General features: G+C 25.3%; 2 protein-coding genes across 2 annotated transcripts; both read right to left on the bottom strand.

Moving 5' to 3' along the window:
• Nucleotides 1–1,376: 1,376 nt before the first annotated feature.
• Nucleotides 1,377–5,825, bottom strand: LOC122512546 (N66 matrix protein-like). Its single transcript, XM_043628444.1, has 4 exons — nucleotides 5,784–5,825; nucleotides 5,101–5,141; nucleotides 4,429–4,834; nucleotides 1,377–2,143 (listed from the first exon to the last, which is right to left on the bottom strand). Exons 3-4 carry the CDS (start codon nucleotides 4,505–4,507, stop codon nucleotides 1,377–1,379), a joined length of 846 nt encoding a protein of 281 aa, XP_043484379.1. The 5' UTR covers nucleotides 4,508–4,834; nucleotides 5,101–5,141; nucleotides 5,784–5,825.
• LOC122512544 (flocculation protein FLO11-like) lies at nucleotides 5,289–16,422 on the bottom strand. Its single transcript, XM_043628443.1, has 5 exons — nucleotides 16,192–16,422; nucleotides 10,673–10,858; nucleotides 9,671–9,913; nucleotides 8,808–9,266; nucleotides 5,289–8,349 (listed from the first exon to the last, which is right to left on the bottom strand). The coding sequence occupies exons 1-5, from the start codon at nucleotides 16,420–16,422 to the stop codon at nucleotides 5,908–5,910; spliced, it is 3,561 nt and encodes a 1,186-aa protein (XP_043484378.1). The 3' UTR covers nucleotides 5,289–5,907.
• Nucleotides 16,423–16,501: the final 79 nt, after the last annotated feature.

Here is a 16,501-nt window from a genome sequence, read left to right as displayed (position 1 = left end):
AAGTAAATATGTAAATAAAAAAGCCGAACAAGACAGAACTTTATGTAGAAACCTAACTTCTATGCTTGGCCATTTCTGGTTAAAAAAATATCAAGCTAAAACAAAAATTGTGCCTTTTTTAAAACATTTACAATATAAAATTTTTTTAATTTCTCATTTTAACTCATAGTAATCATAGTAATACAACACTATCCTACCTAATTTTTTTAAAACAAAAAACATTTTTATAATAAAGTTCAAAAATTTAGAACTTAAAAAATTATATTATTTCATTATTATTTTATTATTATATTATTTATATTAATTTATTTTTATATTTATAAGAAAGTACAAAATTTTTATAAATTAAAAGAAATTTAAATTTTAGTCAGTTAAGTAGTTTTTAGTTTTATTTGAGTATTTCAACATCGTTCAACATTAAATACTATTATAAAAATACTTTAAAATGAACAGTACAGATGGTCACTTTAAGCTTTAATTTTTTACCAATTTTTAAGAATTTAAAGTTAAAAATCAGTAATCAAAATTACTTCTAAAATAAGTCAAAAACATGATTCTGAAACTGGCACCTTATTATTATGGCACCTGTTTATTACCTTCAAGACTCTAATTTTGAACTGAAATAAAAAATATTCTTTTTTTTTAAGACAACATAAATTCTTTTATAATAAAAAACTGGGTACTTGTTTAAGATTCATTTAAAAAATATTAAACCATGTAAAGTATTATTCTAAAATTATATTAAGTTTTTTAATAAAACAAGGCAAACTCAAGGATGAGCTCAAGGATTTTTTAACTGATTCTAGAAAGTTATTTAAATTTCTTTACAAGTTTAATTGTTGAAAAAGTAGATAATGTTAGTGACTCAGACAAGAAAGATGTTAATTTATTAATTGCAATTCTTAATTACAAAAAAGAAAAATTATTTTATATAATTAAAAAGTAGTATTGTACACAATATTTTAAAACTGACCTCCTTATCCTTATTTTTAATTACAAAATTTTTTTTTCTTATTTTTTTTAATTTTGAAGAGAGAAAAAAACGTGTTCTTAACTTTGCACTTTTATTTTTCTGTATTATATACTGTAAAAATCTGTTAATAAACTGTAACTACTGTAAACTGTAACTACTGTTGAAGCTCTTGTAAACAAAGAAAATACACCAATAGCAAGCGTCTCCGCTAGGATTTCTGACCAATAGCGACCGTCATCATCGGTTTTCAGCCAATAGCGACCGTCATCATCGTCTTTCAACCAATCGCGACCGTCATCATGTCATTTTCACAACCAATCACGACCGTCACTCTCAAACTCAAGCCAAAAAAAATACCTGTTTTTCTATTAAGGATATATATCAGTGGAAAATTATTTTATTATCATTCAACAAGTGTCAAAATACATCGAACATTATTTAAAATTCGATTAACATTCGGAATAACTTTATGCATTGTTTCAACATTGAGACTCATATCCATATTATTCAATAGAAAATCATGATATCGCTTTAATGTAAATAGAAGTTGCTGCCAAATTGGATGCTGATGTGGATTTCTTTCGCCCTTTGTTGATACGCCATTTTCTCCATTATCGCCATCAAGTGGTTCATCATGATCATAGTATTCGAAATTTTTCACCGTAATCTTTGTATCATAGGCAACTTGGTATTCGATGAAAACATCTTTTCCCGAAAATCCAGCAGCACCTCCCCTACCACCTTTCCCATTGCGGCCACTATTACCACGCTGAATATCTTTGAATATTTGTTTTCGATCACAATTTCTATTTTCCAAATTGATAAATGCATAAACACCGGGAATACCACCTTCACCTCCAACGCCACCATTACCACCATTACCCCCATTTGTACCCTTCTCACCAAGTACCACTTCCTGTACTTCAGCAATAACAAGGAAATTTTCCGCCGATACAGGGACATGTCTTTGTAAAATCACATTAAAACCTTCTGTATCTTTGAAGTTGTTAATTTTCTCCTCGTTTAAATTTAAATATTTTCCATTATCACCCGACACTCCATTGCCGCCATTTTGTCCTGGTCCTCCATTTCCACCTTGAACTCTGACAGTGAGTTTGTCGAAATTTATTATCTCGTTGGCTATTCCGTAAAAATGCCCGCCGGGACCACCTGTGGAAATTGTAAAGAAAGATTTGCTAAAGTGGGAATTTATCTTGCCATCAATTGTTATATTTAAAACAGCGCAATACATTTGATCAAAGACCATAGTTTTAAAGATTTTCGAAATGCAACTGAGAATAGTAATTGGCCTATAATTTCCAACGTCATTAATTAAATTATCCTTGAAAATAGGAGCAATAATTCCCAACTTCCATTGACTGGGAAAAATACCTTCTACCAATGATCTGTTAAATAAAATATCCAGAGGTTCAATTAAAGAAGAGCAACACGACTTTATCAAGGCCGGCGGAATACCATCAGGCCACACACGAACATTCACATCAAGATTTTTAATTTTAATAGCCAAACAAGATTTTTCAATTTTAAAAAAAATTTAAATCAACTATGTCACAAATGTCATAAACATTAAGATAAACATTATCAATTGGCTCGTATACAGTCTTAAAATAAGTAGCAAAAAGTTTAGTTATCTCCTCGACGTTTACATCCAGTACAATCATCCAATGACATACAATTTAGAATACATTGATTACTCCGATTTTATGCTACATACTTCCAAAAGTTTTTAGGATCATTTATAATTGATTGCTCAGCATTACGGATATAAGCATTATAATATGTTCTAGTTTAAACTTAATTGCAGATTTAAAAATGTCTTCAGTCTTCAAAATTAATTTAATTCACAATTCATAAAAAGTAACCACAGCTGATAATCAGCAGAAGATGAAAAATTATTTATGACCGAACTTTATCTTCTGTTTACTAACAATTGTTAATCTAAAAATTGTTTACCGGTCCTAACTTATTACTAGAACAATTAGAATTAACATCTGGGTCATGAAAATTAATTTAATTCACGATTCACAAAAAGTAACTACAGGCGATAATCACCAGAAGATGAAAAACTTGTTTTAGCGAACTTTATCTTCTGTTTACTCACAATTGCTAGTCAAAACATTTTTTACTGGTCCTAAACTATTGCTAGAACAATTCCAATTAATATCTGGGTCATCAAAATTAATTTAATTCACAATTCACAAAAAGTAACCATAGCCAATAATCAGCAGAAGATGAAAAATTATTTTAGAGCGAACTTTATCTTTGGGTCACTAATAATTGTTAGTCAAAACATTTTTTACTGGTCCTAAACTATTGCTAGAACAATTCCAATTAATATCTGGGTCATCAAAATTAATTTAATTCACAATTCATAAAAAGTAACCCCAGGCGATAATCACCAGAAGATGAAAAATTATTTATTCAGACAGAGATCTTCTGTTTTCTTACAATTGTTAGTCAAAACATTTTTTACTGGTCCTAAACTATTGCTAGAACAATTCCAATTAATATATGGGTCATCAAAATTAATTTAATTCACAATTCATAAAAAGTAACCACAGCCGATAATCAGCAGAAGATGAAAAATTATTATTAGGGAGCATTATCTTCTGTTTACTCACAATTGTTAGTCAAAACATTTTTTACTGGTCCTAAACTATTGCTAGAACAATTCCAATTAATATTTGGGTCATCAAAATTAATTTAATTCACAATTCATAAAAAGTAACCACAGGCGATAATCACCAGAAGATGAAAAACTTGTTTTAGCGAACTTTATCTTCTGTTTACTAACAATTGTTAGTCAAAACATTATTTACTGGTCCTAAACTATTGCTAGAACAATTCCAATTAATATCTGGGTCATCAAAATTAATTTAATTCACAATTCATAAAAAGTAACCACATGCGATTATCACCAGAAGATGAAAAATTTATTTTAGCGAACTTTATCTTCTGTTTTGTAAAGTTTTAAAGTTGTGAAAAATTCCTGGATTATCTTTCAAGAATACGTATTAGACAGATGAATAATATTAAATAATAATTTAATGACATAAAGTATCTCACGCTACCTTAATGATAATTAGCGAAATGGAAAGCATAGATTCTTTATTTAATAAATCTTCTAACAACTTTTCAGAATGTTATTGGATATTAATCCCAAGAAAGGAAAAAAAACAATGGACTAAAAAGGCAACAGAAAACGATCAGCGAAACAAAGTCAGATTGATTGAGACATTACATAATAGATTTTAATTCTAGTTTTAAGTATGTCTTAATATAATTTTGAGTATCCCTATCTCGAATTTAGAAAATTTAAACTAAATTTCAGTTCTTAAAATATCTTCAGTAGTATAATGATCATTACCCCCTTTTCTGTTTTTCTAAATTCAAAGCAAATTGTATTTTTTTTAAAATATCTTTCGTAGTCTCACCTGGTAGTCCGGCTACGCCATTTTCGCCATGTATACTACCGCCACGATTACCATTTTTGGCTGCTGGTCTTTCAGGCATACCACCATCGCGTCCTCTCAGATCAATTCTTCTCTTACCGACAATCTCCACTGTTGGAGCAGCTACAACGAACGTTATATCCGTACCCAATGAATTATAATCATTGTCGAAGATAATTTTATCAGTTGCAAACAGTTCAATGATAACAATATGTCCACTGCAGTGTCCAGCATCATCCGGTATATCAGAAAGTGAAACGATTGGTCCATAGATTTCCAATTTATACAGAAACGAATTTCTCTTTATACTCTCTTGCACCAGTAATTCATGGTCTTCCAATAGTTCACACTTTATCGTAACATTTCTACTTTTTCCCTCACCGTTCACCTGAAATTGTAAAGTTTCTCTTTATCGTTTTAAAATTCTCATTGGGGTCAATTTCTTTAGGTCTTTAGGGCCAGTTTCACCAACTTCGATATAAAAAGTTAATGATTAAAGTCAGTGAAGGCCATGATTGGTCGGTTAATGATTTAATCATTGATTAACTTTTTAATCGGAGTCGGTGAAACTGACCCTTAGTGTCCTAACCCTGATCTCGAAAAGGACGCAAAGTTACCTTTAGTACTCCATCTCACATAGTAATTATTACTTACGTCACTGTCCGAAGTGGAGAATTGACCAAAACATTTGCCCCCTAAAAGGATCGGTAATAAAAATATACTTAAAAGTCCTTTCATTATATCTGAGTTAATATTTTAATTAGTTTTTGTTTTTTTAATTCTATATCTTAATTCTCAATTGACTAATTGTGTAGGATAGAAAACTCTATTGTACTACAATGTTTAATAGTCGAAGAATAATAATGATTTTTCGTTTTTATTAACTAACATGATTCTTAAGTGACGATATTAATTTATGCCTTTTTTATATACACATGATAATAAATTATAATAATTTTTTAAAGTGTTTAATAATTGTTATAATATTTAAATAATATTTCAACAATGTAAATAATTTTTTCTACAGAAAAAACATTTGCGTTCTTCAGTTTAAAATTGCGCCCTCTTCTTCCCTGTTTTATTTTATTGATACACGTGTGTTACAACTGAATAATGGTATTCAATATTACAGTTTGTAATTTTAGTGCACGTGTTTTCTGAATTATCTAGAACCTTGTCACTGTTTACATATATAAAATATTTATCTATTTTAGTGTACATCAACTCTTTCTTAATTTTTATCGCAAACCTATTTCTTTGTTCAAGTGTAGAATTTTATTCATTAGAGTTTTATTAATTTGGTGTTTGAATAATTTACCATTTTGAGGGATTATCACCTTGAAGGAGATATGGCGGTTTGTCGGCACTCGCCGCAGGGTTAATTCCAGATTAATGGCTATTTTCGGTTAGATCTAACAGAATGTTTTTATGGGCATAATGTTTCGGATGGAGAAAAGAGTTTTAATTAAACACACAATTGTAGAATTTTTTGAAAACTTTACCAACACAGGTAAACAGTTTTGCAAAGAAGCAGAGTAAAGTATTCACTGGTTGCTTTGTTACTTTTTTTCTAGGGTTCCCTTTCAGAAATGATTCTTTCGACTTGCTAGCCGTTATTGACAAAATGTTCGAAATTGATTTCTTTGGAATGATTCCAGTTGTTGCTGTTCTTCTAGTAATTGCTGATGGTACCCTTTTTTGAACAGGGGTTATAGTTTGTATTTCTCTTGGAGTGGTGATTCCACCTTGAATATTTGATCTAGCAGTAGGAAGGACGCCTTTTTTCGAGTCCGGATGATCTCGAATTCTAAAATGAACAATTAGATCACTTTCGGTAGTTGTAGTTGGCTCGACGGTTGTTAATGGATTGGTAAATGTTGGTGATGATGACTCCAGTATTGTTGACCCCTTCTCTACTTTATTTCTAGTAGACGCTTTTCGATCCATTGGGTATGTTTTGTGATTAGATTCCGTTACAGACGCTTTTTTATCCATTAGGTAGGTTTTGTGATTAGATTCCGTTACAGACGCTTTTTGGCCCATTAAGTACGTTTTGTGATTAGATTCCGTTACAGACGCTTTTTGGTCCATTGGGTACGTTTTGTGATTAGATTCCGTTACAGACGCTTTTCGATCCATTGGTTGTGTTTTGTGATTAGATTCCGTTACAGACGCCATTCGATCAATTGGTTGTGTTTTGTCATTAGATTCCGTTACAGACGCTTTTCGATCCATTGGGTATGTTTTGTCATTAGATTCCGTTACAGACGCTTTTTGGCCCATTAAGTACGTTTTGTGATTAGATTCCGTTACAGACGCTTTTTGGTCCATTGGGTACGTTTTGTGATTAGATTCCGTTACAGACGCCATTCGATCAATTGGTTGTGTTTTGTCATTAGATTCCGTTACAGACGCTTTTCGATCCATTGGGTATGTTTTGTCATTAGATTCCGTTACGGACGCTTTTTGATCCAAATGCTTTGTCATTTTTTCTGTAGGGTTCCCTCTCGTAGATGATTCTTCCAACTTGCTAGTTGTTATTGACAAAACGTTAGAAATTGATTTCTTTGGAATGATTCCAGTTGTTGCTTTTGTTCTAGTAATTGCTAATGGTTCCGTTTTTGGAACAGGGGTTATAGTTTGTATTTCTCTTGGAGTGGTAATTCCACCTTGAAAATTTGATGTAGCAGAAGAAAGTACGTCTTTTGTTGAGTTCGGATGATCCCGAATTTTAAAATTAACAATTAGATCACTTTTGGCAGTTGTAGTTGGCTCCGTTGTTAACGGATTAGTATGTTGGATTGGGTATGTTTTGTGATTAGATTCCGTTACAGACGCTTTTTTATCCATTGGGTAGGTTTTGTGATTAGATTCCGTTACAGACGCTTTTTGGCCCATTAAGTACGTTTTGTGATTAGATTCCGTTACAGACGCTTTTCGATCCATTGGGTAGGTTTTGTGATTAGATTCCGTTACAGACGCTTTTTGATCCAATGAATACGTTCTGTCATTAGATTCTGTTACAGACGCTTTTTGATCCAATGTTTTATCATTAGATTCTAATACACTTTTGGTAGGGGACTTTGCAAGTGACAGTTTTCCTTTATCTTCCAAATTGTTAGTGACAACCATATCCGATTTTGTTAGTTTGGGTCCACCGTTTGCTGTATTTTCCGTTACAATTTCTTTTGTACTAGTTTCGATAAAACTAGCTTCATCCAATTCCGCCCTTGTAACACTATTTTGAATGGGAGTCGTCGCTGATTCTTTTGTGGAATTGGAGAAATTGGCAGTTATCCAAATATTTATCGGTGGTGCACTAATTGTATGGACAAATTCAGTGATTGTTAGTTTAGTGGTTGTAGATTCACTGGTTGTAGATTCAGTTGTAAATTCTGCGGTTGTAGATTCAGTTGTAAATTCTGCGGTTGTAGATTCAGTTGTAAATTCTGCGGTTGTAGTTTCAGTTGTCGTAAATTCTGTCGGATTCAAAAACAGTTTTCTCGTAGTAGACTCCGTTAAGTCTATTGTTCGAATAATTGGATTTAAAAACAGTTTTCCTGTACTAGACTCCGTTAAATTCAAAGTTCGAATCATTGGATTTGAAAACAGTTCTCCGGTAGCAGATACAGTGGAACTTGGTTCTTGCCACAAAGACGATGATCTACTTTCTGTTCCTATAATTTTTGCTTCCTCATAGAGGAAGGATTGTATTTCCTTCCATGTCGTATTATTACTGATGCCTTCCAGAATCTTTTCCATTTCCTCTTCGAATTCTACTCCTAAATTACTGCTTTCGATGACCATTTCTATTTCGTAGTCGTTAGCAATTTTTCCTAAATTATCAAATATTTTCGATATATTGCAAAGGAGATCGATAAATTCTTGGGTCGAGTGGTTTTCCTGGAAAAAAATTAATAATAAGATTGAAAAGAGAAAAATAGAACAAATAGATAAAGAAAATAAATGTAAAAATAAAGTAGAAAAAGTAAAAATACAACAGAAAAATGAGGATTTATATTAAACGCTGTGGTAGCACTTTTTTTAAGAGTGAAATTTTTCCGGTAACTTCCAGAGGCGTGGCTGTGAGTGCGCAGAGAACTTCTGCGCATTGGACAATTGCGCAGAAGTCCCACGCGCAACTCTCACATGCGCAGTGGACTTCTGCGCATTGGACAATTGCGCACAAGTGCCACGCGCAACTCACGCATGCGCAGTTGTATAAAACCCATTCAGACGAGTTTTTACAACAATATTATATCCACAATAGTTAAATTTATCATTTTTAATTCGAAAAAATGAAATAAAAGCGTAAAAAAACATAAAATAATTGCAAAATACAAGAAATAGGAAACACTTACCTCTTCAAATACAGTCAAAATTTCCTCATAGAAAGAATTTTGTTCTTCCAGTTGATTAAAATCATCCAAAGTTTGGACGATTGACCTTAAAATTTCGGACATATAACATTTTGAATTTATTTCCTCACTTTTTGAAGTTGTATCATTTTTGCAATTATCAACAATCAGTGAAATGAGATTTTTTATTAAATTGACAGTACTTATTGTTAAATTTCTTAATTCATCATCGTCATTAGAATTGTTATTTATTGAATTCGATAAATATTGAATACATTCGGTGAAATTTCGAATTACATGAAAAATTTCATCCTTGTTGATAAATTTTTTCTCATTTTTTAATTGTTCGCAAATTGTGTTAGGAAAATAGTTGTTTAAAATTTCATCAATAATTCTCAAAGTATCTTTGGTAATTTTGTCGATTTTTAGTATTTTTTCAAATTGTTTTTCGTCCTCACTCATCTGCAATCGCGTTAAAATTGTTTTGTTAATTATTTAATGAAAAAATTATTATTTATTTAATTAATAAATAAGTGAAAGTTTACTGTTAATCATTAATAAAAATAAATTAAATAATAAAATAATTAAATTAATAATAATTAATTAATAATTAAATTAAATAATTTGTTTGACAAAATATTTAATAAACGGACGTAAAATTATTTAAACAATAAATAATTTTTATTATTTATTTAAATATTATTAACAACAATGTTTATTATTATTATAAATAAAATTAATTTTATTATTATAAAATAATATATTTTTATAATTATAAAAGTACTTAAATAAAATAATTAATTAATATTTTTTAATTGATATTATTATTATTTTTATTAATATTATTATTATTAAAAAAATTTTACCTGCTTTGGAATTGAATTTGACTGAATTATAGCTGATAAATTTTGTGCCTCGTTCAAATCTTTTTCATTAACACGTAAATCATAATTATTATTCTTATTACTTTGTTGATCATCTAGAGTAAGAAACATTTTTCCCTGATTTTTTTCAAAAAAATTTTGACAGTTTATTAAGAGGAAAAAATTGTAAAAATTGAATAATAAAAACAAATTCATTTTCATATTCTCTCGCTTGTAAATTTGACACTGTTTAAAAAAAAAAATCTTTGTACTTTATATAAAAAAAAATTCTGTTATTGAAAAAATAATTCATTTTATTTTAAAATAAAATAAATTTTTTTCAATTTTTTATTTAAAAAATGAACAAAGAATTCTTTTTATTTTTAAAAAATAATTCTACTTTTGGTGATTAAAAAATAAAAGTAGTGTTTTGAGAATAAAATTTATACAGTTTTATTATGTAAAATATTTTATAAATTCATTTTTATCATTTTGATTGTATGACAGAATTTTTTTTTATTTTCATATCAATTGTTAAATATTTAATTTATTTGCGATGGACTATTCTTGGAAAGCTTTCAAGGAAAATTTAAATGAGACATAACATAAATTTTTAAATTTAATTATAAAAAAAAAAAAAAAAAAAAAAAAAAAAAAAAAAAAAAAAAAAAAAAAAAAAAAAAAAAAAAAAATTGTAAAATAATAATTTAGTTAATAAAATTTACAAATTTGATATTTTCATTTATAATTGGAACTGAAAAAGTTAATATTTAAATTTAATTAATAAATGTAAATAAATAATTTCAATTTAAAAATAACCACGATTTTCTTTGCCCCTTTTTTAAATTTCGTTCGAATAATTTTTTGTTCAATTTAAAAAATAATAGCGTCAATTTTTTTGGTCCCTTTTTTTAATTTGTTTTTTAACATTTTGACGCTATATTTAAACAATAATAAATTACCAGGAAATTTTTTTTTTTTTTTGATTTATTTAAAATTGAATACCGTTAATAAAATATTAATAGTCGTGGGCCGAGGAATTATCGTGGGAAGTGGCTCGAGTCCCTGATAATCCTGTATTCTGCATTTGAAACTGCTTTCTGGGTCAAGGGCCTTCACGACTGTCTCCTTATTTTGCATAAGCTCACGAGACGGAAGTAATCCAACCTCGTGATTCTCGTTTATCGACTCCTTTGAAACCAATTAACGGGATTTAGGTTCAATAGCATCTGAAATTCTATTCTCCAGGAATTTTGCTTTTTCATTATGTTTTTTTTTAACACCGTGATAGAAATTTTTTAATTTTATATTATAGTTTGAATTATTACATTTTTTTGAATATTTAAATTTTTATATTTTTACTATTTAAAGTATTTTACTTTTTACTATTTAAATTAATGTAGGAAATTATTTGCTGATTTAAATTATTTTATTTTTTTACTATTCAAATTAATAGATTTTTTTCTTTTTCAATTAATAAATTTTTTATTATTTCGGTTATTATATATTTTTACTATTTTAATTATTATATTTTCTATTATTTTAGTTACAGTATTTTTTACTATTTAAATTATTTTATTTCTCACTTTTTTAATTGTCACATTTTTTAATATTTTAATTATAGTATTTGTTAGTATTGTAATTATAGTATTTTTGTACTATGCAAATTATTTTATTTCTCACTTTTTCCATTGTCACATTTTTTCGGTAATTATATTTTATACTTTTTTATTTTATATATTTACTATTTTAATTATTTTATTTCTCATTTCTTTAAAATGTCACATTTTTTACTATTTTAATTATAGTATTTTTTACTATTTTAAATAATTTTTTGTACAATTTTAATTTTAATTAAAATAGTACAAAATTACTGTAAATAGTATTGAAATAGTAAAAAATACTGTAAATAGTATTTTCTACTATTTTAATTAATATTTTTTGTATTTTTTAGTATTTTTTACTATTTTCATGATAATTTTTTGTACTATTTTAATTAAAATTAAAATAGTACAAAAAATAATAATTAAAATAGTAAAAAAATACTATGAATAGTATTTAAATAGTAAAAAATACTGTAAATAGTATTTTTTACTATTTTAATTATTATTTTTTTGTACTATTTTAATTATAACATTTTCTTGCTAGTTAAATTACGTATTTTGTTTTTCACTTTTTTGATTGGTTTTTTAAAAATTGAAAAAGTGAGAAATGAAATAATTTAAATAGTAAAAAATACTGTAATTAAAATAGTACAAAAAATAATAATTAAAAAAGTAGAAAAATACTGAAAATAGTATTAAAATAGTGAAAAATACTGTAAATAGTATTTTTTACTATATTACTTAAAATTAAAATAATTAAAATAGTAAATAGTAAAGAATGCTATAGTTAAAATAGAAAAAAATACAATAAATAGTATTAAAATAATAAAAAATACTGTAAATAAATTTGTTTACTATTTTACTAACATTTTTTGTACTATTTTAATTTTAATTATTAAAATTAGTACAAAAAAATAATAATTAAAATAGTAAATAGTAAAAAATACTATAATTTTTAATAAAAAATTCTACAATTAAAATAGTTAAAAAATACTATAAATAGTATTAAAATAATAAAAAATACTGTAAATAGTATTTTTTACTATTAGAAGAAGTGAAAAATAAAATAATTTAAATATTAAAAAATTCTATAATTAAAATATTTTAATATTTTAATTTTAATTAAAATAGTACAAAATTACTATAAATAGTATTGAAATAGTAAAAAATACTGTAAATAGTATTTTCTACTATTTTAATTAATATTTTTTTTATTTTTTAGTATTTTTTACCATTTTAATGATAATTTTTTGTACTATTTTAATTAAAATTAAAATAGTACAAAAAATAATAATTAAAATAGTAAAAAATACTATGAATAGTATTTAAATAGTAAAAAATACTGTAAATAGTATTTTTTACTATTGGAAGAAGTGAAAAATAAAAGAATTTAAATATTAAAAAATTCTATAATTAAAATAGTAAAAAAATACTATAAATAGTAAAAAATACTGTAAATAACATTTTCTACTATTTTACTAACATTTTTGTACTATTTTAATTTTAATTATTAAAATAGTAAAAAATAAATAATAATTAAAATAGTAAATAGTAAAAAATACTCTAATTTTTAATAAAAAAATTCTACAATTAAAATAGTTAAAAGATACTATAATTCAAATAGTAAAAAAATACTAAAAATAGTATTAAAATAATAAAAAATACTGTGAATAGTATTTTTTACTATTAGAAGAAGTGAAAAATAAAATAATTTAAATATTAAAAAATTCTATAATTAAAATAGTACAGAAATACTATAAATAGTAAAAAATACTGTAAATAAAATTTTTTACTATTTTACTAACATTTTTTGTACTATTTTAATTTTAATTATTAAAATAGTACAAAAAAATAATAATTAAAATAGTAAATAGTAAAAAATACTATAATTAAAATAGTACACAATGTGGGAATTGAAGAAGTGAGAAGTAAAATAATTTAAATAGTAAAAAATACTATAATTAAAATAGTACAAAAAATAATAATTAAAATAGTTAAAAAAATACTATAAATAGTATTAAAATAGTAAAAAAATATACTGTAAATAGTATTTTTTACTATTTAAATTAATATTTTTTTGTACTATTTTAATTATAGTATTTTTACTATTTTAATTAATATTTTTCTTCTACTATTTTAATTTTTAATTATACTATTTTTTTACTATGTAAATTATTGTATTTCTCACTTTTTCAGTTATCGCATTTGTTACTATTTTAATCATAGCGTTTTTTACTATTCGAATTATTCAAATTCTCCTATTCTTTATTCTTAAAAATAATTTTATAAATATTTCCTAAAGCTTTAGATGTTTAAATTATTATTTTTTTAATCTAAATTCAAATTAAAGAAAATACGGAATAAAAATTATAATTTTAAATTATTTTTATCTTTAAATAGTAAAAAAAAATATTTTAATTAAAAATTATATCTTATTTTAAAAAAACTAGAACAGGAAAAAATAAAAAATCTTTTTTTGAAATTGTATAATATATTTTTTTTTATTATTATTAATAATATAATATTTGTAAAAACATATATATCAGTTCTATATACAAGATAAAATACACACCACAAGACAATAATAAAAATTTTGTCTTTCGATTTTTGAGAAAAAAAAAACAAAACAAAAAATTAGAAAACAGTTTTTATATATCTATTAAAGAAGTTTGTTCGAAAATTTTGTTCTTACATTGAATTTTTTTTTTTTGTAAATCTTTTTAACATTCGGTGAAATATTAAAAAGAATTTGTTTTTTTTATTTATGAAATGTAAAAAAAATTCTATTCTACTGTTTCCTGTATCTACAGATGAATTTTCTAAATAATAATAATGGTGGAGAAAAAATATAATTGCAACTATGTAAATTTTAATGAGAATTAGTTATTATCTTAATTAATCACGATAGATATTTTTCTTTTTAATTGTATTTTTCTAAATCAGGATTAAAGATTTATATCCTGCCCCCCCTTTTTTCCCCTATACACATTTTATCTACACATGTACAAGATTACAAAAGAGTGCTTTCAATTCATTTTTTGGTTTTATTTTCGATTTTCTTTTTAACTTTCTTTTTTATTTACTCTTTTATGTTTTATTTTTTTCTAACTTGAGTTTTTCACTTATTTTTAAATTTTCTTTCTTAATTTACTTTTCAATTCTTTTTCTAATTTACTTTTTCAATTCTATTTTAATTTACTTTTTCAATTCTATTTTAATTTTCTCTTTTCAATTCTTTTCCTAATTTACTTTTTCAATTCTATTTTAATTTTCTCTTTTCAATTCTTTTCCTAATTTACTTTTTCAATTCTATTTTAATTTACTTTTTCAATTCTATTTTACTTTTCTCTTTTCAATTCTTTTCCTAATTTACTTTTTCAATTCTATTTTAATTTACTTTTCAATTCTATTTTAATTTACTTTTCAATTCTTTTTCTAATTTACTTTTTCAATTCTATTTTAATTTTCTCTTTTCAATTCTATTTTACTTTACTTTTTCAATTTTATTTTAATTTTCTCTTTTCAATTCTTTTCCTAATTTACTTTTTCAATTCTATTTTAATTTTCTCTTTTCAATTCTATTTTAATTTACTTTTCAATTCTTTTTCTAATTTACTTTTTCAATTCTATTTTAATTTTCTCTTTTCAATTCTATTTTAATTTACTTTTCAATTCTTTTTCTAATTTACTTTTTCAATTCTATATTAATTTAGTCTTTTCAATTATTTCCTAATTTACTTTTTCAATTCTATTTTAATTTACTTTTCAATTCTTTTTTAATTTAGATTTTCAATTCTATTTTAATTTACTTTTCAATTATTTTCTAATTTACTTTTTCAATTCTATTTTAATTTTGTCTTTTCAATTATTTTTTAATTTACTTTTTCAATTCTATTTTAATTTACTTTTCAATTCTTTTTCTAATTTACTTTTTCAATTCTATATTAATTTAGTCTTTTCAATTATTTTCTAATTTACTTTTTCAATTCTATTTTAATTTACTTTTTCAATTCTTTTTTAATTTTCCCTTTTCAATACTTTTTAAATCGTTTCTTCAATATTCTTTTTAAATTTATTATTTTAATTTATTTTTTGAATTTAATTTTTTTAATTCCATTTTTATTAAAATAAATGAATAGTAATAAGAAGAATTTACTAAAAAGTCGCAGAAACATTTTTAAAAGTGAAATTTTTCCAGTAACTTCGAGAGGCGTGGCCGTAGGTGCGCAGTGAACTTCTGCGCATTGGACAATTGCGCACAAGTGCCACGCGCAACTCACGCATGCGCAGATATTCTACATTACTTTTATATTTCTTTTTCAATAATTCTTCTTCTACTTTACTTTCTTGAATTTTTTCTATTTATTCTTTTCAATTCTTTTTTTAATTTTCTTTTTTCATTTTACTTTTACTTTTATAATTTCTTTTTTAATTTACTTTTTGTAATTACTTTTATAATTTCTTTTTTAATTCATAAACAAAAACAATTCATTTTGTTTTATTTAAATTCTAAATTCTACTTCGAAAATTTGAAATTCCAATTCAAAGAATATAATAAGTGACATTTTTAAATTTTAAAAAAGAATTGAAAATTAAATTTTAAAAAAATAAGAGAGGTTAAAATTTATGATTTTATTTTCTCTCATTGTGTGTTTTGAAATAATTTTTCCAGCGAAATTGAAAAATGGAAAGACGGCAAAAAATAAATTGAAAGAATCGAGTCGAAATGACTCACTCGATTGTGAACTTGTACAATATTAAGAGAGGAGAGATGAGCAAAGCAGCTCTCGCAGTCAAAGAGTCAAGAAACTCAACACCTGCTTGTACACATGAGTCATTTTTTTTATAACCTGACACTGACATTTTATATATATATATATATATATATATATATATATATATATATATACCTATATATACTATATAAAACGAAGAGCCATCAAACGGATTAACGAGGAACACCTCACCTACGAGATAAACATTAAACATCTCGAAGGTGCCTCGCACTTTTGCTCGAAACCGGCTCCTTCTGCTGTTTGCTTGTCGTCGTCGTCGTCGTCGTTGTTGTTGTTGTTGAATCGTCGATCTGAATTCTCGTTCAAGAAAACGAGTCTTCGATCGAAATTCCACCGACTTTATTCTCAGAATCATCCTCCCAGCCGAAAAATTCTCTCGCGACGACAATTTTTCATTTTTTCTTTGTTTTTCAACCCACTTGACAAAATAAATT

This window comes from Leptopilina heterotoma, unplaced genomic scaffold (genome assembly GCF_015476425.1).
Source record: "Leptopilina heterotoma isolate Lh14 unplaced genomic scaffold, ASM1547642v1 Lhet_123, whole genome shotgun sequence".
NCBI lineage: Eukaryota > Metazoa > Arthropoda > Insecta > Hymenoptera > Figitidae > Leptopilina > Leptopilina heterotoma.
The sequence above is the reverse complement of the archived record's forward strand: the minus strand, read 5'-3'. Positions and strand labels throughout refer to the sequence as shown.

Excerpts from the sequence above, each read along its gene's own strand:
- LOC122512546 (XM_043628444.1), bottom strand. The coding sequence starts at position 4,507 with ATGCCTGAAAGACCAGCAGCCAAAAATGGTAATCGTGGCGGTAGTATA. Across the intron at positions 2,144-4,428 it reads TGGCGTAGCCGGACTACCAG|GTGGTCCCGGCGGGCATTTT; the intron begins GTGAGACTACGA and ends CAATTTCCACAG.
- LOC122512544 (XM_043628443.1), bottom strand. The coding sequence starts at position 16,422 with ATGATTCTGAGAATAAAGTCGGTGGAATTTCGATCGAAGACTCGTTTT. Across the intron at positions 10,859-16,191 it reads ATGGCTCTTCGTTTTATATA|GAGTCGATAAACGAGAATCA; the intron begins GTATATATAGGT and ends TTGGTTTCAAAG. Across the intron at positions 9,914-10,672 it reads CTATTAATATTTTATTAACG|TGTCAAATTTACAAGCGAGA; the intron begins GTATTCAATTTT and ends TTTTTTAAACAG.